The sequence below is a fragment of the Electrophorus electricus genome, chromosome 12, assembly GCF_013358815.1.
Source record: "Electrophorus electricus isolate fEleEle1 chromosome 12, fEleEle1.pri, whole genome shotgun sequence".
Classification (NCBI taxonomy): domain Eukaryota; kingdom Metazoa; phylum Chordata; class Actinopteri; order Gymnotiformes; family Gymnotidae; genus Electrophorus; species Electrophorus electricus.
In genome coordinates this window covers 10,848,136-10,872,147 of record NC_049546.1, presented here as the reverse complement: position 1 = coordinate 10,872,147, position 24,012 = coordinate 10,848,136, and the positions used below count along the sequence as shown (strand labels likewise).

Sequence of the window (24,012 nt, the reverse complement as noted above, 5' to 3'; positions counted from 1 at the left end):
TGCAGCATGCCTCCCTCCTACGTTCCTGCCTCACTTTTGTTTCGCGATTCTTTCATAAGACTTTTTTTTTATTCCGTTAGCAATATGGCTGTGAAGAATTTGGAGGCAGTTCCATCAACGCTCTTCCACTGTCACTCCACCCCCCACCCCCCCCCCCATCTTCACCCTCTCTTTGGCTCTCTCTTTTCTTACAGCCACAGATGGCTGTGTTTGCCTGCTCTGCTGAGTTAGTGTGATGGTGACGTTCGTCCTCATTCATGCCGGCTTATTAGAAAGAAAATGAACCAATGCGTGTTAGCGTGTTTGTTTGTGTGTGTGTGTGTGTGTGTATGTGTGTGTGAAAGAGAGATAGAGAGAGAGGGAGGAGTCTTGCAAAGTGCGAGATCATTACCGGACAAGATTGGCTTTAGGCAGGAAGGAGGCGTGCGAATAGCACCAGAAGGGTCACTAAGACTCCAGTGTGAACCTCACCGTATGATCTGGGCATCTGAGCAGAAGAACTGCAGAAATACACAAGGGTGGTGATTGAGTTAAGATTCAGAGGAGAAGTATTTTGGGGTATAAGATGAAACGGACGGAATAGGTAACTAGTGTCCACGGCTCAGGCACAAACTGAAGCAGTGAGGTGTGCAGGGTAGAACGCTTGAACACAGCACTGCTATATATGGTCCAGTAAGTTTTGGATTGGTATTTAATGTGTGTTATGTTCACCAATGAAGCAAGCACAGGCACTGGGCAGAGAGCTGTCCTTCAGCTGGTCCTCAGAATGCAATAGACCAATAGTTTTAACTGTTAAGGGACACACCAGCCAATCAGGGTCAGCTGGCAAGTTTCATATGTATTGAAAAGGAGGTGTGATCTTCTAACATGCACAAAGTTGGTGCTGCTGTGTGTGTGTGTGTGTGTGTGTTTGTTGCATCCTTAGAAACTGGTTCTAAATACTTTGGGAGAATAGAGGTCAAATAAATAAAGAACTTCTAGTGGGGGAAAAAATTGATTTTTTGGTGGTTTTAGATAGAATGGTAAATGATGTATGAATCAGATGAATGTCTGCGCCTCATATTGGTTTTGGGGGGCAGGCGAAGGGCTGGTGATTAAGAGACAGTGTCAGCAGCGTGGGGGTCTACACCCTCTTCTCCCCCTCCTTCCAAGCTTCTGTTCATAGCTAAGAATACTCATGCCAGACGGCACCCGCAGTATACGTGTGCATGCCTGTGTGTGTGTTTTGGGTTCATGTGAAGTCTATAGCAGCTTTCAAAGTTTGCATGCTTTCAGTAACTTTCACTCAAATTCACTCAAGTCCTGTTTTGGCATTCCAGTGTTTATATGGACAAGCTGCTGGCTTTAGATGGCTACGTACATGCGTTCAGTTATAGGCTCCTAAATATTTCTCTCCCTTTCTCTTTGCCTTTGTCTGTTGCCAATCTAGGCTGATTTTAATCATGTGGATTATAACGATTAAGTCCAATTCCTTCTTTTCCATCACTCTATTCCTGTCAGCCATGTTTGCTCAGGCTAAGATTGCATTTCTAAATCAAGATATGTACACACGTACGCAAACAGACACACACACACAAACACACACACACACACATGCACACGCGCACGGACGCACACACACGCGCATGCACGCACTCTTGGTGTCCTGTTTGTTGATGAGTAAGAGCGCATTCAAAGGTCTCATTCCCACTATTATTTCTCTCTCTCTTTCCATGGTAGCTCTGTTACTTCATTTTCACTGATGCATTCTTTCATAACTCTTCCTTCTTATCCATCTTTCCTGACTGTACCAGTTTCATTCTCTTTCTTTAACTTGGTTTCACTTGTATCACTTCGTTCATTTTCAGTAATTGTCTGTTCCTTTGGTCAAATGTTATTTGCAAGGACTGGACACTTAATATACTATTAAATGTCATTAAGGGGCGAGAATATGTTAAAAATAACACTTCTGTTAGGACTGGAGAAACTGCACATCTTGAGAAGGTATCGGAAACTCATGAATTTCTTCTGCCCCCCCAGCGGTTGCTTTGTTACACTATGGCCCAGTTAGAACTTTGTAATGAGTGAGTCCAACAATCTGAGCATGTGAGTTGTTGGATGCACAAAAAACAGTGCCAAATTTTATAGACATAATAAAAAAAAAAAAAAAAAGGTCATTATGAAATAAATGACAAGTAACATGAAAAAAATACAACTTTATTTATTGAAAGTAAAATTATTTATTAGACAAGTGTAGAGTTGTGTTTAAATACTCATTATAACAAATATTTTGGTTAAAATTATATCACTTTATATATTTAGTTAAAAGAGAGTGAAACAGCTTTACCTGCACCTATAATGTTGACAGTTCTCATTGAAAATGCGTAAAAATATTTAAAAGATAATAAAATAACTGAGGAATGTTTGTCTGACCAAAGTTCGGGAGTAACAAGAGGAATCTGTAACTTCTATTCAAATACTGCACCCGTGTGTATGTGCGTGTGTGTTTATGAGCAAGAGAAAGAGACAGACTTTTGTGCATGTGTTTATGAGAGAGATATTGAGAGAGATGTGTGTGTGGGGGTGGGGGGGTGAGGGGGTGGGTGTGTGTTTGTTTAAGGCCAGAGAATAAAAGCTAGGGAGAAAAACAGGAAAAGAAACAAAAACTATAAATCATAACAAACACAAAGGAATGTTAACCAAGAGAGAGGAGAGAAAGAGAAAAGAGAAAAGATTTTACAGCAACACACTTCACAAACTGACATCAAGAACTCCCATACACACCCACTGAAACTGAGCACACATGCACACCGGTGTAGTTTATTATTTGAATTAGTCCTAATTATTTTTATAATTAATATCATGAGACTAGGTATTTGCAAAAGCCACTATCAATATATGCAGTAACTTATCTATTTCAATAAGAGAGTATTTAAAGGCCTAAGTAACTTCTAGGTTTTCAATTTGAATGTCTGCTCAGAGCACCATCTTATTGTGTACTCTGGAAAAGGATACAGAGTCATACACACCTTTTCTTCGATCTCTTTGATTTGTCGTCTCTGCATATCGATCTTATCCTCCAGCTCTCTGATCCTCTGTAAGATATGAACAAAGGCAACTTTTTAAGTCAATCACTAAAAACATGATTGATTCTATGTCAGCAATTTACCACCACATAACCCTTAAATTTAGTGTAAGTCTACAAAATTACTATAAATAATATATTTAGAAGTCTGTAATACTAACCACTTAGTGCAAAAATGTCCAGTCATTTTAGTACAGATGCACATACAGAGAGAGAGAGAGAGAGAGAGAGCCACGCACACACTGACCTGTTGTGCAGAATGGAGGAGCTCCATGCGTTGCTGTAAGATCAGTGTGTCAGCATGACGACTCTGCCTAAGGATCTGCCTCCTCACCACCTCCATAGACTCAGCTAGCTCCGCCCGCTGCCTGTCACTCAAACTCTCACCCAATCGGCTGTCTGGGTCCTGCTGCAGGACAGCATAAAGTGTGGCCTCCAGCTCTTGCACCCTCTGGAGGACAATAACATAATGCCAAGACAACACTGAGACTACTCTGAGACAGTATACAGTATATCTTCTTTCTTTATCAATATGCTATATGTCATTTGGAAAAACTGTTTGTAATTTTGTGTTTTCTGCAACAGATCATACCAGGTGGGCTTGATCTAGTGCCTGCTTCCTGTAGTCTAGCTCCTCCTCCAGGAAGCCCTTCTGCTTACTAAATAGCTCCTGTTGATTGCATACAAATACACACAAAATAAAATCTTATTGAGATGTCCCTTTTTAAACCTTGCACTACTTTTGAAAAGCAAATGTCTTACCTTTTCATTCTCAAGATCAATCATCTTTTGCGTAAGTGCTGCTTCAGCGTTGTCTATCTGTTTCAGCCACTGCAGATAGACCGACAGTTAGAAATATACATGCATACATATCCATGTAAAGATAATAACAATAACAACAAAAATCAGCGACACACTATCATTACATGTATTATAATAAAAAATTAAAAAGCAATAAGCTTCAGGTCTACATTACATTTTATTTAGTACTGCTAATGGAAATATCCCTAATTAAGCACTTATTTTAGTTAATCCACCCACAAATATTTAATAATACTGTATATTTCTGTATACTTCTCATTCGATTAAATCAACAAATGAGGTTGGTTTACTACATATGCATTATGAAGAGTAAGGTGTATCCAAAAAGACACTAAATAATGATCATGATCAGTCTCCATCATTGGCTTTGAGAGTAGCCTACAAAATGGGGGTTACAATTACTTTTTCCAATGCAAGAAATTACTAGTAATGGTGACGGTGCAGCCACCATGTAGTCCCAAGATGTGATTAAGGTCATTATGAGTGTGAGAAATCACATCTTGGGACTACATGATAGCTGGACCGTCGCAACTACTGGTGCAATCAAAGAGGCTTTGCTTCTCTTGACTGCAGAGAAGCTTTGTTTAAGAGAAACTTAAACTTTCCCAGAATGATGTGGGATCATTCCATCTAATGTGTATCAGACCAGCTACAGTCCTTAGCAGATTTATTTCTGTAAAATAAACCTTTGACATTTGTATAATAAATAAAGTTGATTTTAAAAGTCCTGAGTCATTTTTAATAACTGTACCATTTACATGATCATATAGTAATGCTGCAAAGTATAGAAACCCTTCAGTATGTAAGAATGTTTCCCCAGTGTTAGTTTTTAGGAAGGACCTCTTTTGTATTTTATCTATAATCTAAAATACAGTAGAATATAGAGGTTTGTGGGAGTTTTCATCAAGTCTTACTTGATATTTTCTGAAAATAATTTCTTGATTACTTTCTGAAATATTTACATTTTTTTCTGCCATAACTTAGTCTAGTCAATTACATATATAAATGATTGATTGAAATTGTCAAGCTCAGACTGTGCGACAGGGTGGACAATTCTTGTAGATCAGGCCCTGAAAAGAGAACCAGTTTCAGGCTCTTTTTTAAAAAACAAATGCTCAATATTTTACAAATTCCACCATTAGCATGTAGTGCATGTGGGGAAAAGTGAATCCACTGCCTTCATGAGCCATTTGTGCTCTTGGATTTAAATATGATCTTAGCTTTGCATACAATCATATGTATAATGGTGCAGGTAGCCTATAGGTGTTTAAAGGAGACATATTTTATTCCTTTTATCCCCAATTAAACTCAGTTATCCTTATGCTCTTTACAAAGATACCTGTTACATGATCAAGAAAACCCAAACCAACTTCTGGTTTTCTTCACCGTGCTCTACTATGAAATTCTTTCTTGGCATTGATTTTGTATTGTATTAAGCAATACTCTCACTTGGTGCAGTACTTTCACTCATATGCTAATGAGCAGTACTCTCACTGGTTGCAGTACTTTCACTCATATGCTAATGAGCAGTACTCTCATTGGGTGCAGTACTTTCACTCATATGCTAATGAGCAGTACTCTCACTGGATGTAATACTCTCATTTGTATGCTAATGAGCAGTATGGGCAGCAGGCTCTGCAAGTACCAAAGGGTGAGAGTGTTTATGTTTGTTAAATATGATGTCACACTGAGCAGCAAATCCAAACTGCCTGTAAAACTGCATGCTCACCATACAAGAGAAATATGCCACAATGGCTATGTTTCACAATTTCTTGTCTGATGCATCCTGGTACCATATATTGCACTGGGATTTACCGGATTTACTATGTCTCCTTTGATGTTTTGGCAAGAAGTTGATCAAATGTAGCCAATGAAATCCGCACATGCCATGGAGCTATATTGTTGAGACACAGATAGAGGGCGCCAGAGTGTCAGAGGTGATACCTTTTCACAGCGAGACAGCACAGTGCTTGCCTGGATTACTGTAACTTGTTCTTCATTCCGCAAGTTCTGAGAGAGAGAGAGAGAGAGAGAGAGAGAGAGAGAGAGAGAGAGAGAGAGAGAGAGAGATGTATAGGCAGTCACTGCTGTCTCAAACAGCTGACTGAGAATCAGTCTTACCCCGTTATCTCCTAAGATGTCCAGCTTCTTCATGAGGTCAGGAATAATGACATCCTATAACACAGAAGATGATAAAAACACTGCACCATCTGCTTTGAACTGTGCAGATAAGTGTATATTTTTGCAATTTATATCTTATATTCCTAGCTATAACCTATATATACACAAACCAAACAAGTGTAAGCTAGTATCTGTGAATTTATACATACCTACTGATGAACAAGTTGGTTAAACAAATGAATTCATACCCACTTACTTCTGTAACTAATGACATTAAAGATATTCATCAGCTATTTGTACCTTGACACCTAACATATACCACGTGTAGATAAATTGCCCACTCCTGATGGCTATTTACATGTGTGTGTGTGTGTGTATGTGTTGGTACCTTGATCCCCTCCTGTTGGCAGTGTAGCTGTAGGCTACTGCTATGCTCCAAGGCAGAGATGTGCAAGTTAAAGGCAGGAGAGCGTCGCTCCCTCTCCTATTGGTCAGACACAGAACCGCTCTAGACATTACCTGCATCTCCCCTTTAAGGATTACTTACTGTCTGAGTTACTTGTGCAGTATTATGGTGTTGCTGTTTATAGCAGCAGCACATTATAGGAATATCACACTGCATAATTAGTTAATTATTACCTATTAGTCAAGTGCAATGAGTTGTCTGATAATGGTCACCTATTAAACTAACTATTAAAGTATTAAGTTAAAACATATACCAGGAAATAAAAAATGAACAAACTGATAAATCAAGGAATAAAAAAAATAATATGTTAATTTCAGGTGGATAAGTAGTTAGCTTTTCCTGGATAGCTGCACTGGGGTTTTCTTTGGCTTTTGTTCCTTTGCCTTGGTAATCATCGTTGTTGCATTGAACTTGGGATGTAGCAAAAACGTGCAATACATTGCGATTTAGGAACATACCAGGAAATGTGAGTTCTACGAATGACATGAAATGGGCATATTTCACAGATCACATACATGTGCATTAGACATGCGCACAATAGGGAAAACAAATACAAAGACACAAAATACAATCCTTACTATGGCAGCATGTTTTACCATAGTAAAATACAGGTGAGAAATATAGTGCATGACCTATGCACTAAGTGCTCAGGATGCTGATGTGTAAAGATATGTCTTTTACTTAAAATACACACATACGTGCACACAAACACATGTCCATACACTCATATACCCCTGTACACACAAAATACAAAAACAACATGCGGGATGTGGAGTCAAAAATGGTGAGGAGCTTCATTCAAATAAATTTTATTCCAACTCATATTCAACTGATTAAAACATCACTTTAAAAATGTACATCTTTTAAATAATCATTTAAAATGACACTGATGACACTTTTAACAAAAAAGATGCAGTGCTTTTTCATGTGCATATGCATGCATGTGAAAGAAAGAGGAAAAGTGTGTGTGAATGCCTCCTGTGTATGAGTGGGTATGTAGACACCTATGTGTTTATCTTATGCAGACAGCAGTTGGGGTTGGCCAACCCCGGTTGTTGCCGTGGGAACAAGTCTCTTACTTCCAGTTCTAGAATGCGGAACTCCAGCAGTTCGTTCTGGTCCTGTTTGTCACGCACCTCAGAACGCAAACGTATCTCACACTGTTCCAGAACCTCTATCTATCACACACACACATACACGTTTTTGTCACATTTATAAATTTGTGTATATGCATGTTCTTATGTCAAGATAGTTAGTACCTTTTCTCTCAGTTCCTGATTCACCCTGATGAGAGTCTGCTTTTCCTCCACCCACTTTGAGTCCTGCATCTCACAGACACACACACACACACACACACACACACACACACACACACACACACACACACACACACACACACACACACACACACACACACATCAACCACTATGATTATCTACACACATCACACATGCCCACTTGTATATGCAAACGGAACTACAAAGAAAGCCCTTCCTTCTCACATACATGAACTCAGAATGGAACTACCCATATAGTGTATGTACAAACTAAACAAACACACACAAGCATGCCCCCCCCCACATACACACACAAAGCTAAAAGGTAGGAGAGCAATCCAGTTTTATTAGGATGCATGCAGAAAAGTCCATCACCATGTTTAACAAAAGAAGTAAAAGAGAACATCAGTTAACCAATCAGAATTACACCAAAGGGCACTGAGATTATAAGAGCCATGCCTAAAAAATTATCAAAGCAGTCATGCATACTTGAAGTGGACCAACTGGAAACATGCATTACACAGCTGACCAACTAAACTCAAAGCAACACAAACAGAACAGGGCTGATTTAAAATACAATGAGATAAACATGGTACAATATAAATGTTTACAGTGTCAGCTGAGCTCAGCTGGATTCAGCCTTTTTGCATAAGAATTTTGCCTACTTAAATGTGTTTATAATATGGTATAACCATGCATTATAAATCCAATTGCAGAATAAACTGCACCTGTAGCCACTGACTCAAATTACCATTACAATTAGTAAATGCTACTTTCCCTCTGAGCATTTTTTTACTCTCGGTGGGAGTTTGTGTTTTGGGCTGGGCAGGTGAACATGTGACATCACATGATTATCTGGCAGATCTCTGCACAATGCCAGCACACAAGCAGGGTAATCGGACAGGCAAGCAGCAAAGCCAATGAGAGCAGAGCCAGGGGCCTGTTCTCCCCGCCCCCTTTCCCCATTACCTGCCCCTTCTCTGCCAGGCTCCTCTCCAAGTCAGCGATCCGTGCCTGACATGCACTCAGCTCCGCCTGCATCTGCTCCCGCGTCTGACAGACAGAGCACACAGCCAATCAGAGAGTCAGCCTACGGCAGACCAAAGACAGACAGCTTCATTCAGGTCAGTTTGACTGTCATAGGAAACCACCTCAAATAGGTGCATTATCTACTCTGCTGGCTGAAGACCACTGCTGGGCTGTGCAGAAATAAGTATTGTTCAGGATTCCACAGCATACGTATGCAGTAGCTGAGTGGGAGAAAGTCAAAACAGACTATCCTTGTCAACATGCTAGTTCACGTCACCAGCATTATTAGACACAGGCTTAAGCCCAGCCTGCTGAGTGAATTCTGGTACCGAGTGAGCAGCCGGATTTGATCCAGGCTGAGCTCTACAGCAAGCTGTGCCTACCCAATTTAATTCGAGTACTTCAGGAAGCTTAAAGGGGAGCTCTGAGGACGCCACTTCAACGTGGTTCCAACTGTTCCAACAGTGGTGCAACATGATACGCTTCTTGACATATCCAGCCCTGGAAATGCTTGCAGATGAGAACAAGTCCTTAACACACATCCAAATTTCTCCTTCTGTTCCATCATGCCCATGCCCTGTCAGGCAGCGATTGACACATATATATATATATATATATATATATATATATATATATATATATATATATATATATATATATATATATATATATATATATATATATATATAAACAAACAAAACAAGGGGCACCAGAAAGGACATTTTCTATTTAAAAAAAATAAAAAAATTATATGTTCCATTTGTTATTGTTTTATGCTATACAAGCTCATAATGGTTATAAAACACTTTATATAACCTTTGTTTATGAAATATGTAAATAAACGTGCTTTGCCTTGCCTCTCCTTGCAAAGGCTAAACTGTCCTCTGTCCTAAACTGGCCAGCTGTCCTCTGTTTCTCTGATTGGAGAGTTTTATTTTGGTGAGATGAATTAACACTGTTAATGATCGAATTAGGAAAATGCACTGAAACAACAGGCAGCATGCTGCAGTGTGTAGTGCAGGGAAGGCTCGGACAGGAAGGCTAGTGCGAGGTGGGGTGAGACGATGTGAGGCGGGGCGAGGTGGGGCGAGGCAGGGCGTGATGGAGAGAGCAGGGCATGGGCGTCCCTACCCTGCAATGTCTCTCGGGGTCCAGCGGGCCAGCGGCCTCCTGCAGGAGAGCGTATGCCCGCTGTAGCGCCTGGTACTCGCGTGTCAGCTGACGAAAACGGAGCTCTGCCTCCTCCCGAGAGAAGGCCTAACCAATTACAGTCCACACCACATAATTACATCATGGAACATGGGTTTTAGGGAAGTCTTGGAACAGGAGTATAAAGCACACACACACACACATACGCTGCCACTGCAAGTATGTATTTCAAACTACGACTAATAAGTTAGGGGCAGTATTTATGAAGCATGCAAGGAATGAAAGTAACTGATTTTGTTTCTAGTTTTTAAAGCTTTAAAAATTCTTTTAGAAGCAGAACAGAAGGCAGTTTACATGTCTAGGGATTTGTGCAACTCTGTATACTGGGCTATGTTTTTAAAGCTTACTTCCTCAAGCTCCTCCTCCGGTGTGGCTGGGGTTTGGTCTGTGTTGTATGAGGTCAGAGAGGATGTTTCAGAATCAATGGACTCTTCATCAAATCCAAAATATGTCTCCACAACATGCCTCTGAGAAAGCGATAGATAGATGTATAGATAAATACACAGATAGATAGATGGATAGATAGATGGATGGATAGAGGGAGTGAGGGAGAGCAAAGGAAAGAGACAAACAGTTGGTTGAAGCTGCTCTTTAGAAACCCTGTCAGTTGTTAACAGAATGTCTAAACTGTTCGCGGATCAACCTAGACGTCATGCAATCACATTCACTGATGTGTTCAACACCAAACTGGGATAGCGCCTAAACAGTCCCAACATTACAACATGCAGAGAAACAAATGGAGGGGCAGGCCTCTGTTCTGGAGGTTCGCACCCTGCTGTCTTACCATCGTGCTTGTAGGTCATTTCCTGACAGCCTGAGAAATACAGGCACACCAGCGCACATAGACAGAGGAAGGAGGAGAAGTAGAGGACCAGCAGGAAATACTCAGTCATACTGAGTATAGGTGTGGTTGTGGGTGGTGGGCACTCAGTCCAGTGTCATGTTTAGAAGTCGTACTTTCAATAATCCAAAAAAGGTTAAACCCAAGCTTCATCAAGTCAAGATCTATGACATGCTTGTAGCTGTCACCTCCAGCTCTGGCATGTGTATGTGGACAGTTTTGCTGATGTCTGATGTTGCTGTCTTTGAGTTTGACTCCTCCTTAGCAACAGGCAAGGATAAACAACCCCTCCCAATGTTACCTAGCCATGCACGCATGAACACATACACACCCTCTCTCTCTCACACACACACACACACACACACACACACACACATACATACATGCAGCTTCCCACTTGAGAGACTACAAATGATCAGCCATACCCAAGTTAAATTTTTTGCTGCTTAATCTTAGATCAAAATCTGGATATTTTGGTCTGTATTATAAAAAACTGATCTATTTTTTGAATGTTTGTTTTTATTATTATTTATTATTTTTATGGAACCATTATGCCTTTTCATTAACATCAAATGAAAAAATAAGAATCTCACAAGAGACTTAATAGATAAATATCGAAGAAATAATGAAAGCCAGAGAGAGTGAGAGAGAGAAAGTTTGGGCGCTCTCCTTTCTACTCACTCACACACATGCACATATACACGCAGACACTTGCACACACGCGCACACACACACACACACACACACACACACACACACACACACACACACACACACACACACACACACACACACACACACACGTGCGCTCGGAACTCCAGCAGTACATTCTGGTCCTGTTTGTCACGCATTTCGAGAACGCAAGCGTATCGCACACTGTTCCAGAACCTCTCTCACACACACACACACACACACACACACACACACATGAGCAGACAGTTGCTAAGTGATGAAACAGGAGGTGGCTGAGTGTACAAATGCCCATGGGCATGTTCCCAGCCCACAGTGCGAAGCAAGCCTCGGATGCGGCCATGCAGGATACATGTAGGAGAGAGTGTGAGCGTCTGCATCCTGCTTCTAAACAGCCACACACACTCACCTTTGGCATTCTGATATTCCTCCTCTTGGTCTTTTTGTTTATCACCATTTTATCACGCTCCTATGAATGGTGAGAGACATGTTATCAAGCAACAGTGTTTCCAGCATACTTCACTCTCTAGACTAAAAGCACTCAGCAATGAAGCAAATAGTCCCAGCTACATTCTTCCTAAGAATGGATCTAAGGATGATGATGATGATGATGATGGTGTAAAGTGGGGGAAAGGAGGGTGGAGGTGTCAAATCTCTAATGAGACCTTGCATGAATGAGGTAAACACATCCTAATTAACAAATGGAGTGCTGATTACTCAACAGAAAAAAAAATCACAGTGTGAGACCAATTAAGATATACGCACGCACACACACACACACAGACACGCACACGCGCACACACGCGCGCACACACACACGCGCACACACACGCGCACACACACGCGCACACACACGCGCACACACACGCGCACACACACGCGCACACACACGCGCACACACACGCGCACACACAACCTGTGGCAAGCTCTGTGGCTTTTGAGTGGTTTTTGGGTCTGCATGAATCTTTCAAAATCTGGCTTTTGAAAGATGAACAGCACCATCTATACATCATTTGGAATGTATAATTTCTAAAATACAACTGGTTTTAGAGGTGTGTGTAGTCATGGTAATGGACCTGAGTAAGCTCCTCAATGATGGAGTGCTGTTCCTTGACCTGCAGGCGCAGAAACTCCACCTCCTGCTGCTCATGGGCATGGCTTAGGTCTGTCAGAGAGCTAGGCCTCTTCAGCACTGCATGCTGGGATTCAGAGTTTGTCTTCTCCTTCTTAGAGAGGCCCAGAGAGAGAGAGTTTGAAATGTATATGTGTGTGTGTGTTTGTAGGGTGTGTGTGTGTGTGTGTGTGTGCATGCAGGCACACATGCATCACCCACCAGTTCAGCGTTCTCACGGCTCAGGGACTTCAGCTTGTCCTCCATGCGCTGCAGGGTCTGCAGAAGCTCCTCATTCTTTTTATACATCCGTCTGTTCTTCTCCAAGAGTGGCTTCATTTGTCCATCTGTCTCACGCACACGTTTTAGCTGAGAAAATGTGATAGAAAAGAGACAGATACAGTGTGAGTGAGAGTGAGAGCAAGAGAGAGAGCAAGAGAGAGAGAGAGACAGAGAGAGAGACAGAGAGAGAGAGAGACAGGTCAAACACATATGAGAGCTATAGTGTGAACCAGATCATGTGCTGGGTGCAAATATAGGATGCCTGGGGTGTGGGTACGGGTGGAATGAGCACAGGTATACCAGTTCAGTCCTCTCATCTGACAGTAGGGTGTTCCTGTCCTCTAGTTTCCTAATGACAGCCTGCAGCTCGGCAATCTTAAGCTGGAACCTGCGAGTGTCCCTCTCATCTACTTCCTACACACCCACACCACACACACCCCCACACACAGACCACAGTATGCTCAAGCAGATAGCAAAACAGTATCAAACAAAAACAGGATCAAAATGTGCATATTTGTGCTTGTTTAAGGGTTAGAAAACACGTGACCTGGGTGATGATGGAGTCCCCATTGTCTGTGAAGGGTGGGGCCACCTCTCTCTTGGGGCTACCATGGTGACGCTCCGACTCCTCTCTCTGCAGTAACAGTCGCTGTGTCTGCCCCGCTTGCACCCCCAGCTCCTTCTCCAGTGCTGCTACCACCCGGTCCCTGCCCCGCAACTCCTCCATCTAATACACACACACACACACACACATACACACAAAGATTTTATTTTTCTATTGACTTATGTATTGTTGTAGTGAAATAATGCTATGCCGATACCTAATTTACCTACCCTATTACATCCATAACCAAAAGGCAATGTTTTGGCTCCTTCTTTGTATAAAAGCAATTGTTCCTTGTGAGAACCAGGAAATGTACCTCTTCTTAGTCTTCCTTTTACCACTGAATTATTTAATTCCCAAAAAGGGCTAAAGTATGCCCACGGAAACAGAAATAATATCCATTAATATAAATAACATTTTCAAAGAATTTTTCAATTGGAGAGCATTCTCATGAGCCTGCTGGCAAACTGTAGTGGAGCTCTTACTGCCCCCTGCTGGCTGATGCAGGGCTGACAGAAAAAGCACCATTCTCTATAGATGCATTATGCCAGCCTACTGGGTCTTATGGAACATCAGATGATATGTGCATATTCACGTCATTATTGTGAAAGATATACCAATATCTGTACCGCTAAATGCTTGGCTCCATCAAAAAAAAAAAAAAATCTAATTTGTGTGTGGGTTCGTGTTCTGAAAACTGTGCTTGAGATACAGACTTTAACAAAAGTCCCTCCATCCATCCCTCCATGGCTCACCAGTCTGCGGATGTCCCTCTCGCTCTCCCGTTTGATCCTCTGGATCTCCTCTTGGTGCGCCTGGTGGGCCGTGCGCAGATCGGCCGCTTTGGCCTTGTCCGCCTGCACGGCGTTGGCCAACGCCTCTTCCGCCTGTCTCCGTGCCACCTTGGCCTCCTGCAGCTCCTGCGCCATCTTTAGCCGCTCGGCCTCGTGGCTGCGCCGTGCCTCCTCACGTGCCTCCTCCCGCAGGGCGGCGCGGCCCTCGCTGGCAGCCCCGTCACGGAGCGCGTGCACCAGGCCGTGCAGACGAGCCAGCTCGGCATCACGCAGGCGCCCGGCCCGGGCCAGCTCCGCCTCGTGTTGCCGCGCCAATGCCTCGCGAGCTGCCGCCACCTCCCGCTGCTTCTCCTCACGTAGCTTCACGCGCACCTCTGTCAGCACCACCGCATGGCGGTGCTGCTCCGAGTCCCGCTGTGCCCGCAGCTCCTGAACGCGCTCACGCAGCTTACACACCTGACGAAGCCGGATGGGGCCATGGGCACATGGGAGAGGAGAAATTGGCGTCAGCAAAGTTACCAAAGTAATGTGAGTTGGCATTCTTTATCAGTGAGAGGAGGGGTTGCTAACAGAGTAATGTTACTTCACCCAAAGATGTCAATGCAGCTTGGTGGGTTGAGTTAGCATTGTGCATACTCAATCAGCCCTGCTGTTTCCAGGTTTCTTCCTTTTTCGTTAGCATTAGCAACGAATTTCTCCCATTTCTACTACTACATCATTCAATCTGTTCATATCATTACTAAACAAAGATCAAAGACAACATCATTACACAAAGATCTCTACACCCTACTTCCACAGGGTGAAAAAACGTAATCTCATACGTGAAATAAATCTGAATTATAGGCTCAGATTCCCATGAATCTCAGTTCTGTATGCTATTGTAATCATTACAGGCTGGGAGGCTTACAGTATGTGTAAAGGGGTGTGTCAATTACCTGTCCAATAGCATGCATGTTTATCACTATCACACATTAGCAAAAGGTTAGAATATCACCTGACTAAATCCCCCCTTATAATGCACTGACCTATGGACACCTGCTAGCTGACTAAGTCACACAGCCAATTATTTTTTGTTCGAGAGTTCTTTGCTCGTGTTTACTCCTACTGCTAGGTCAACAGCCTAGCTGAGTGCCCTCCTAGCAAGAGTCACCAGTTTTTTGCGCTACATGGACGGCCACTGCATCATTTTGAAGTGAGCATGCTCACCCCCACAGAAGCTTTTACTAAGAAGCTGTCAGTGCTCACAATGTCCTAAGATTAATACATACTTATAACTACAGGCAAATACATTTTATAAAGAGCAAGATACTGAATTAAGTAAAATTATAGGGATGCCTTTTGATACTTTAGACTTTAGGTAAAAGGAGGGGGAGGGGTCATGAATGAATATGTTGAGACTACCTTGGCTCTTTCTTGCTGCAGCTCATTTTGGATGTCAGTTAGTTTGGTCTTCAGCTCCTCATTGGCTGCCTGCAGAGACTCCGCCTCCAGTTTCCCCCTGCTTTTTTTAGGAGGTGGGGCTGAGGCAGGTGTGGTTGCAGACATCCTCTTCACTACTTTACTGTAGGAGAGCCTCTAATTGGGTTCACAGACACTCCACTCACACTAAACTATAGCCTGCTTTGGGGATAGACCACAGTACTATCGTCATCCTCCTCTTCGTCATCCTCAACTGCAGGAGTTGTGCCAGCAATCTGAAATCAAATGCAGACAATTTAACATCTCATAATTCACTTCTTCTTGAGCATAATCTGCAACGGCAACACAGCTCTGAACTACACAAATAAAGACTGCATGTTTGCATTAAACAATGCACACACACACACACACACACACACACACACACACACACACACACACACACACACACACACACACACACACACACACACACACACACAGATAGAGAGAGAGAGTGCGAGCCTAGTGGCTTCTTTAAGGGCTACTGCAATGAAGACACTAAAATCTATGGCTAGTGCCTCCATCTAGTGGAGACTAATCTATACTACAAATAAAATGTTACCATTTAGTACCGTGGTGGCATACTTTCTTTACAGTATTTGAGACAAATAAAGGCAGTGCTCTTTTATGTATTCTACATATTGCATCCAGTAATCAGGGCTTAATATCAGTATCTTATAATTTAAACTACTTAACTGCAAACAGACTTTGAGGAAATTAACACAAATGCCTTTGAAGCCTAAGTGGCTCTTGCAGTAATAGAAGAACTATTAGGAGAAGCTGGGAGTGTTTAGTGAATTTGGTTCACATCAGGTTGCTGGTTTCAAAGAAACGGCCATATACAGAGCTTTATTTTGCAAGATTTATGACATTTATATCCACAGCTTTTTAGTATATTCCTAAGATTTAATTACTGGATCATACGGAAAGGTCTCTCCACTCACAGACATAAACAAAACACAAAGACTTCTCCAGAAAAAGACATGGCATACCAAAATCATAATGTGCCTTGACACCATGCTATGACAGTGTGTACTGCTTAAGATTGCATAAACACACACACACACACACACACACACACACACACACACACACACACACACACACACACACACACACACACAGATATACATTTCAAACTCTCTCTCTCTGGGCCTCTCTAAGAACACACACACACATTTGGTTGCAAGATGTTGAAGCAATCAGTTTATTGGCACAATACACACAGAAGACACAAATACACACAGAAACTTCTACATGCATGTACACACACACACACACACACACACAATCATGTGTATGCACACAAACACTCCATTAACAGAGGGGAATAGGAGGATTTTCAAACCAGGAGGGAGAAATATGAAGGCGCTTACCAGAATAAAGAGGATTGCACAGTGACTCTACTGTCTACCAGTCACCTTGACTTGTACTTTAAGTGTGAAAGAATGTGTGTGAAAACAGAAAAGAAGCTTAAGCATAGCGCTTGCACTTCAGTTTTTGAGGAAGAAAAAACAGGAAGAAAGTAAGTGAATGTTATTTAATAACAAGACACTGGTTAACATATGGTGAAATTTAAATACTATTTTACTGGAACTGCCAGAGAATTACACAACTTTTTTTCTGCCTCCTTTCCAACATAAAGACACACTTAGTGATAGCATTCAAAGCATGCAGCTGTTCAGTCCTTTGTATGTTTCACATACAAGACAGATAAAACTCATCAGGCAGGTAGTCATGGGGTGTGTGTATATGTAGGATGAGAATGTGAGTGTAGGTGTGTGTTAGAGAAAGCTGCCAATGGACACTACAGAACCCAGCACTCTTCTCGACCTTTGAAACATAAGAACTCTCTGATAGCATAAAAGGTAATACAATCCATACAGCCACATTATCTTTAATGATGGGTTGTTGTAAAATGGAGCAATAAAGTATTCATTTCAGGGACTGCTATCTGTTAGACACAGGCAAACTCAGCTTACTTCTTTATTTGTATAGCATTTTTTAGCATAACCCCTGTCACAAAGCTTTATCTATAATGAAGTCACGAATAGGCACCAATTAACGAATGCACAAATAAGTGAACTCCCTCCCCCTTCCTGGTGAATGCTGGTGACCACACACACATACACACATGCATGAGATTGTGCTCTTAAGACACCAGTGCAACCATTAAGTATTGTAAAGAAGTTAGGACAATGCAACTCTTGCTAAATATCTGAGGCCTATATGGTGGTCAGGAGGGATATAAGAGTAATTCACAAGCCTCCTGATCATGTGACACAGAGGCTTCAAAACACATTGCCATTTAATAAGGAACATTACATACAGACACACACACACACACGCACACAGTCACTCAAAACAAGTCCACGAGAGCTGAACCAACATGTCCAAACACATTGCCCATCACATTCCTTACACACAAACACACAAATCTGAAAAAATTAAAAACATATATCTAAATATATCCATATCTAAAACACATATACACAAAATGCACAGACTCTCCAGTCAGTGTGAGGGCTTGTTTAATACAAACATGTGTATACACACACACACACACACACACACAACTTGAGGATCAGCATGAAATAAAAATGCTTCAAGAGTGACTATTACACAAGATCCACTACATGTGAGAGATAGGCCAGCATCTCCTGTCTATATGAATGTAGTCTTAGGTGTATGAGGGCAAAGAGGAAAATCCCTGGTCCCAGAACCTAAGTCTGAAAATATAGGCCTATGTGCCAACTTTGATCTAGCAAATGAGCAGCAAATAATTAAAGTACAGTCTAACTGGGTATTTATAGCATTAGAGACAAATCGAAATCTGCTATGCAATTGTGTCCAACTGAATGGGAGACTTGGATGGAGAGAGCCGAGTGGGTGCATCTGCTTGACTAAGAGGCAGGGACTGAAGGATGGAGAAAAAATTACGATAGAATGATAGAATGCAAAAAGCACGTAGATTAGAAAGTAATGCCTCTATTTCTATAGAGTCATTTAAGACTCTACCGGCTTCTAATGGCACTGTTTAAACCGAACTCTGCACCGGGCCTCCAAAACCACACCCTCGGGAAGAGCGGGCTGCGGCTCTACCCGAAACTCATTGACATCTCTAGCCAATCCTTCTCCTGAAATTTAGGGGAACCAGAAAGATCATTGCATAATATCAAATCAAATAAACACGGTCACGAGCAACCTGAAAGCTGATAATTGTCAACGGAAAGACAGAAGAATGTTTCGTGTCTCGATTTACTGGAGCGAGATCTTCGTTGCTGAGCTTGGAAATTCGGCAGTTGCATTAATCTTCGGTGGGAGCTAAAACACCGGCTGACGCCCCAGGCGAAAAGATGCAGTGGTTTTATCGAACAAAATTCTATTAAGACGGGTGTGAGGTTGACTGGCATTAGCCAGAACCAGCAGGATAAATAAACTGTGCTATCCGGGTGACAAAGCACACCCGGTTGTCTGATTAAAATTTCAGCGAAAATACATGTTCTCATACGTGCATCACACTACGCATACTGAGGATATACAATCCTAGCTTTAAAATAATGCTCTTTAAATAAACGCAATCTATCCTGCAGCTCACGAGCATGGGGCGGCGGCGCACGCAGACAGAACAAATGGAACTTACAAACGGAGAAAATCAGATTGTTGATGAATGTCGTTATTGTAAATGAGTTACCTTGAACGACTCGTTGTGCGCTGTCCACTCAGGCCGATGTGTTCCTGGGTGCCACTGTGATACGTGAGATACCGTCACAACATCCAGCTTGCCCGGTGTTCAAGGCACACCACCACATGCGGTAGCGGCATAAGGTAGTCGGTTGGGTGTACGGGAGTCGAGGTTCGAGTGCTATGTTAGCGATGTTCTTACGGCAGCGGCGATGGCATTACTGCCGAATGGAATTGCATGGATTCCCGAACACATATGCAGAAGGAATAATACACACTGGAGCACTTTGCTCACTGGGCACGCGAACCCTTCCCCGCCTACCCTCAAAGACGTCACCCAACACGGGAACCTTTCCAGCATTCTCTGGGATGAACGGAGACCTGTCACCGGCACTTCAAGCCTGTCTACGTCCAGGAAGACAGTCGCTACTGCTTTAATTCTGGGAAGTGTGGATGGAGTTAAAAGAGTTTAATTGAGCAAGACCAAGATAGGAATAAACAAACGTAGTTCCATGGGCACCTTAACCAGAGAGAGTGAGAGAGTGAGTTTCTTTTCTGACTGGTGTGGAAAATCAGCCTCAGAAACACCACTGAAGTGCCATGACTGTGACCTAGATTCCCCCCGTCTCCCACTCTGTAACCTTGTTTGAGTAAAGCTGGACACGGACATTAGCGCATGCCTGATTAACACCATATATATGCTACTACCTCAGGCTAGGTACCCAGTCATACATACCCCAAGTTATAGGACAGGTCAAACAGAATAGCACATCTCGTCATACACACATTTTCTCTAGTTTGGTGTATTATATAAGAAACCTAGGCAGCATTAGAAAAACATTTCTTTCCACGACGGTCTCTCTCCCCATCATGACATAGCTCATGGAATATAACAATCTTATTTGGTAAAACCTTCAGCTCTGGGATGTATTACTCAGCTGGTAAGCCTGTGTGTGTGTGTGTGCGCATGCACCCAAGACTTAAACCTTGCCTCAGAGTTCTGATTCAGAAAAGGCTAAGACTAATGATCTCTCTTTCCTCTCTTTCTTTCTGTCTTCTGGGAGCAACTGCTCAAGATGTGACTGAATGGATCTAAGACTAAATAATACATTAGCTTGAGCAGACATAGACTATGTGTGGGTGTGTGAATACATGGGGGGTGGTTATGAAATTCTCAGCATTATGTGCAGTCACCAAAAAAGGAAGAGATTGCTCTATCTTACAGAATACAAAATTACAATGGTTAATTGGGGGCCACCAGATGTAAATAAACTGACCTGTAATCACTGAATATAGTAAGCAGGAGTCAATCTTGGTTGTACAGTTACCAAGGTAATACCATCACAGTTTAACTCAGTGGGTTGGGACTATCCTGGCTTAATTTCTCTGTAATGCTGCAAGCCTTAACACCATGGTTACAATGCACGTATTTTCGCTAACCATTCACACACCAACAAAAGGAGGATATGTGTATACGTGTGTACATGTGCATATATAATCAAAAACAGTCATTTAAATTTAACCTAATGCCAGGGCCTTCACTAGACCTAATTTAATGGGGCATGTGCCTCAGTAAAATATTTCCATGCACCACTATAAACATGCAGTTAAAAAGGCACATCTAGTTTTATGTCTAAAAGAAATTATTTCACGTGTACACGTGACAAAATTATTAAAATGAAGTATAAATTAAACATGTTATTTTTTCTCATGACAGGAGAGACAGAGCACAGGAGTAAGAAGAGAAGAACAGGGAAAGAGGAAAAGCAGAACAGGTAGAAGCATTGAGAGAGAGAGAGAGAGAGAGAGAGAATAGCAGAAAAAGTAAGAAGCATATGCATAATTCTACCACTACAACTCACTGGCAAACAAAGGGGTTGGACCTTGCCCTCTTAATTCTGTGTCCTCCAGTACAACAGCTAGTCTTGAAACACCCGTGCCTAATACTGTGTAACTTTGTAATAACTAAACTTCCTGTCATTCTGAGATAATTGGGGCACCCTTGAAATGTGTTAGAAGTGGGCTAATGCAAATATAAAAGGTTTCCTTATTTCCCTTTGAAGGATCACTCATTTGGTGACAGATGGATAGCACACACCAACCAGGCAATCATCTGCATGGGGCCATGTAATAATTACTGATGAATGTGTTGATGTGCTTTGACAATGCTTTGATATGAGAAAATCAGAGGAAAATCACATCTTTAAGGCTGAATACAAAATCATTTATTATTCCAGTTTGGGAGAGGATAGGCAGTGCTTTTATTTAATTATTATTGTAAACTGCCCTTCCCTTTCATCTCAGTGAGTGCCCCCTTGTGGTAACTAGTATTTTAAAACTGTAAGGGGTGATTCCTGGGCATGAAGATGTGCTTGCAAAACAGGCCCTTGCACAAAGGTTGAGTGGTCTTGCTTATTGTTCGGTAATAAAATCTCTTTTAACACCATGGTAAGAGTGACAGCTTCTCTTCTGACAGAAGCTGAAAATGTTGCCACAAATGTTTTTCATAGGTTAGGACAAACTAGCCTTTAACAAAACATTTGTGGCAACATTTTCAGCTTATGTTCTGTTTTGTTATAGGCTAGATTTTCATTCGCAGAACTCAAATACTGATGAATGGGTAAAACATTGGGTAAAACATAAAAGCTCTCTTTAGTCTGCACCTTTCTCAAGATTTGTATTAATGCTGATGAGCATATATAAATCTAAGACAGCTGCTTTCTGTTTTGATGAGTTTAGATTGCATGACATACCAATAAAACTTAATATTGTTCCATCTTCTGGGTAGAAGTTGCAGGTAACAGACCCAAAGTGTGTTCCTGCGTTTGCTTATGTCAACAGGTCAGGTCTATCACGCAGCGCTTTAACTCGACACTCCAGAACCTCGACTACGACGCTGTTCACGCAGCCTATGTTCAAGCACTAACCTGATAACATAAGCGCCGAAATGAAAAGTAAGACTTTCTTTGTCGCTCACGCCATGCAAAGGCAGCTTGTGTGAATCAGGCGTCAGGCGTGTTTGATTTTGGAGTGGTACGCGCCCTCACTCGCGGCCACAAGCTGTCAACGTGACCAAACATTTCGCCCGCAATTACGTCACATTGACCGCGCCTCTGCGTCCGCAGTAGTTACTAACCAGGCTTAGCGCTCGAAAATTGAAACACTACAGTCCGGCTGGTGACGCAGACACGCCTCGGTCGTTTATTGGCCATGGAACAATCTATAGCAGGAAATATAAAAAAGGGTCTGAACAAAAGATTGCACGTAATTGCCTTGACATTTGTAAGTACTGTACAGAAAATTAATGTCCTCGTCAATGTTGCGTACTTATTGGACGAGCATGCTAACCATGCTGCCTTCGTGTAGTATTCATGCCACCGCTTCTCCGTCTGTCATCCCATCTCAACAAAAGTTCCTCTTCATTCAACAGTTGCATTATAACCAGCTCCATGATGTTTGACTACGTGTGATCAATTCGTGTGTTTACACTGGAGTCTGAGTCTGTTGTTCCTCGTTTACTGCTCGGGAGAGAGCAGCTTCGGCCTTCACGATTGAGCAGCTTTTCTCTACAGCGCCACCCCAGCCCTGGCGCCGAAGTACACGGTCGCCACAGATGGTGATGCAAGAAATGTGAACATCGAGCATTTCGGACCTTTCCGCATCTGCATTAGGCAAGAACCAGATCTTAGCAAGTGTCACGGTGTCGTTGCGACTTAACGCACTCGCTGAATAGCTTCTGATGTAAAATGGGCTTTAATGTGAGGCAATGGTACTGCTATGCCTTTTATTTGGAGCTGAAGCCCCCTCTAAAGGCTTTTATTCCCGCAAATAAATGTACATTATTAGTTATATCGCAAATAGATTTTGTCATTCATGTTTCCTTATTAAAACGTTCCACTCTGTATTCAATTTCACAACATATGGAGAAAATGGTGCAGTGGAACCTGGGGGAGCCCTGAAAATTGGGTCTGAAAGGGTTAAAAAGGAGCCGCGTCACATTCATCACCGTATTCATTTAATATTCATTCAGATTGAGATAATCTGTGCGTGAGAAGATATCCCTGAAGGAGAGTTAGTGAAACTCGGAAAAGTAAAGATGTTATTTTAATGTCAATTTCAAACTTTTCTTAACTCAAATGAAATCGCATTTATTAAACCATACAGTATTTAGGGTGAGTGTGAATGGATGGCTAGTTTTCTTGAGGGCCTACTGTAGTTAACAGTAGTTAAACTGACCAATCAAAATCAATATGCAAATTTTGGAACGACGCTTCTTTCTAATGAAGACATTTTGATCTCATTTTTGTAGTTCTCCTAGGCGCATACCCAAAATCACCATAGTAAAGGGTCAGCCCCAGAATTTAAGATGTCTAATTTTACATGTTAGCTCTCTGCCAATCTGAAAGGTCCTTGTATTTGTCTCGATCAGAAGCCCTCACCTGCCGGGTTTTAACCTCCAGAGATTCATTCAGTGTGGCCCAGAAGTGCCTTCTTCAACAGGAAATGGTCTAAGTAGCTAGTAATAATATAAGTAGCTAATATATAAACAAAAATGGC

The 24,012-nt window shown here is 42.1% G+C and overlaps 1 protein-coding gene and 1 long non-coding RNA gene across 6 annotated transcripts; one reads left to right on the top strand and one right to left on the bottom strand.

The window, feature by feature from the left end:
• Positions 1-2,167: 2,167 nt before the first annotated feature.
• Positions 2,168-22,886, bottom strand: jakmip1 (janus kinase and microtubule interacting protein 1). Of its 5 annotated transcripts, none has more exons than XM_035532203.1 (21): positions 22,592-22,668; positions 15,712-16,004; positions 14,272-14,766; positions 13,460-13,639; positions 13,213-13,326; positions 12,853-12,999; positions 12,596-12,745; positions 11,929-11,988; positions 10,336-10,455; positions 9,911-10,036; positions 8,720-8,803; positions 7,733-7,795; positions 7,553-7,651; positions 6,396-6,491; positions 6,008-6,061; positions 5,831-5,896; positions 3,827-3,895; positions 3,657-3,734; positions 3,312-3,515; positions 3,009-3,074; positions 2,168-2,645 (listed from the first exon to the last, which is right to left on the bottom strand). In XM_035532203.1, the coding sequence occupies exons 2-21, from the start codon at positions 15,853-15,855 to the stop codon at positions 2,595-2,597; spliced, it is 2,466 nt and encodes an 821-aa protein (XP_035388096.1). In that variant the 5' UTR covers positions 15,856-16,004; positions 22,592-22,668; the 3' UTR covers positions 2,168-2,594. The 5 variants fall into 5 exon arrangements, with proteins under 5 accessions (XP_035388096.1, XP_035388094.1, XP_035388095.1 ...); XM_035532201.1 differs by lacking the exon at positions 2,168-2,645 and adding an exon at positions 22,783-22,886 and having other exon boundaries at positions 2,654-3,074; positions 22,592-22,675; XM_035532202.1 differs by lacking the exon at positions 2,168-2,645 and having other exon boundaries at positions 2,654-3,074; positions 12,596-12,742.
• On the top strand, positions 22,645-23,313 carry LOC113572489. Its single transcript, XR_003410116.2, has 2 exons — positions 22,645-22,737; positions 22,886-23,313. It is a non-coding gene; the product is annotated as an uncharacterized LOC113572489 (long non-coding RNA).
• The last annotated feature ends 699 nt before the right edge of the window (positions 23,314-24,012 follow it).

Coding starts and splice junctions, on each gene's coding strand:
- jakmip1 (XM_035532201.1), bottom strand. CDS start 15,855: ATGTCTGCAACCACACCTGCCTCAGCCCCACCTCCTAAAAAAAGCAGG. Junction 14,767..15,711: donor TGCAGCAAGAAAGAGCCAAG/GTAGTCTCAACA, acceptor CGGCTTCGTCAG/GTGTGTAAGCTGCGTGAGCG. Junction 13,327..13,459: donor GGGACTCCATCATCACCCAG/GTCACGTGTTTT, acceptor GTGGGTGTGTAG/GAAGTAGATGAGAGGGACAC.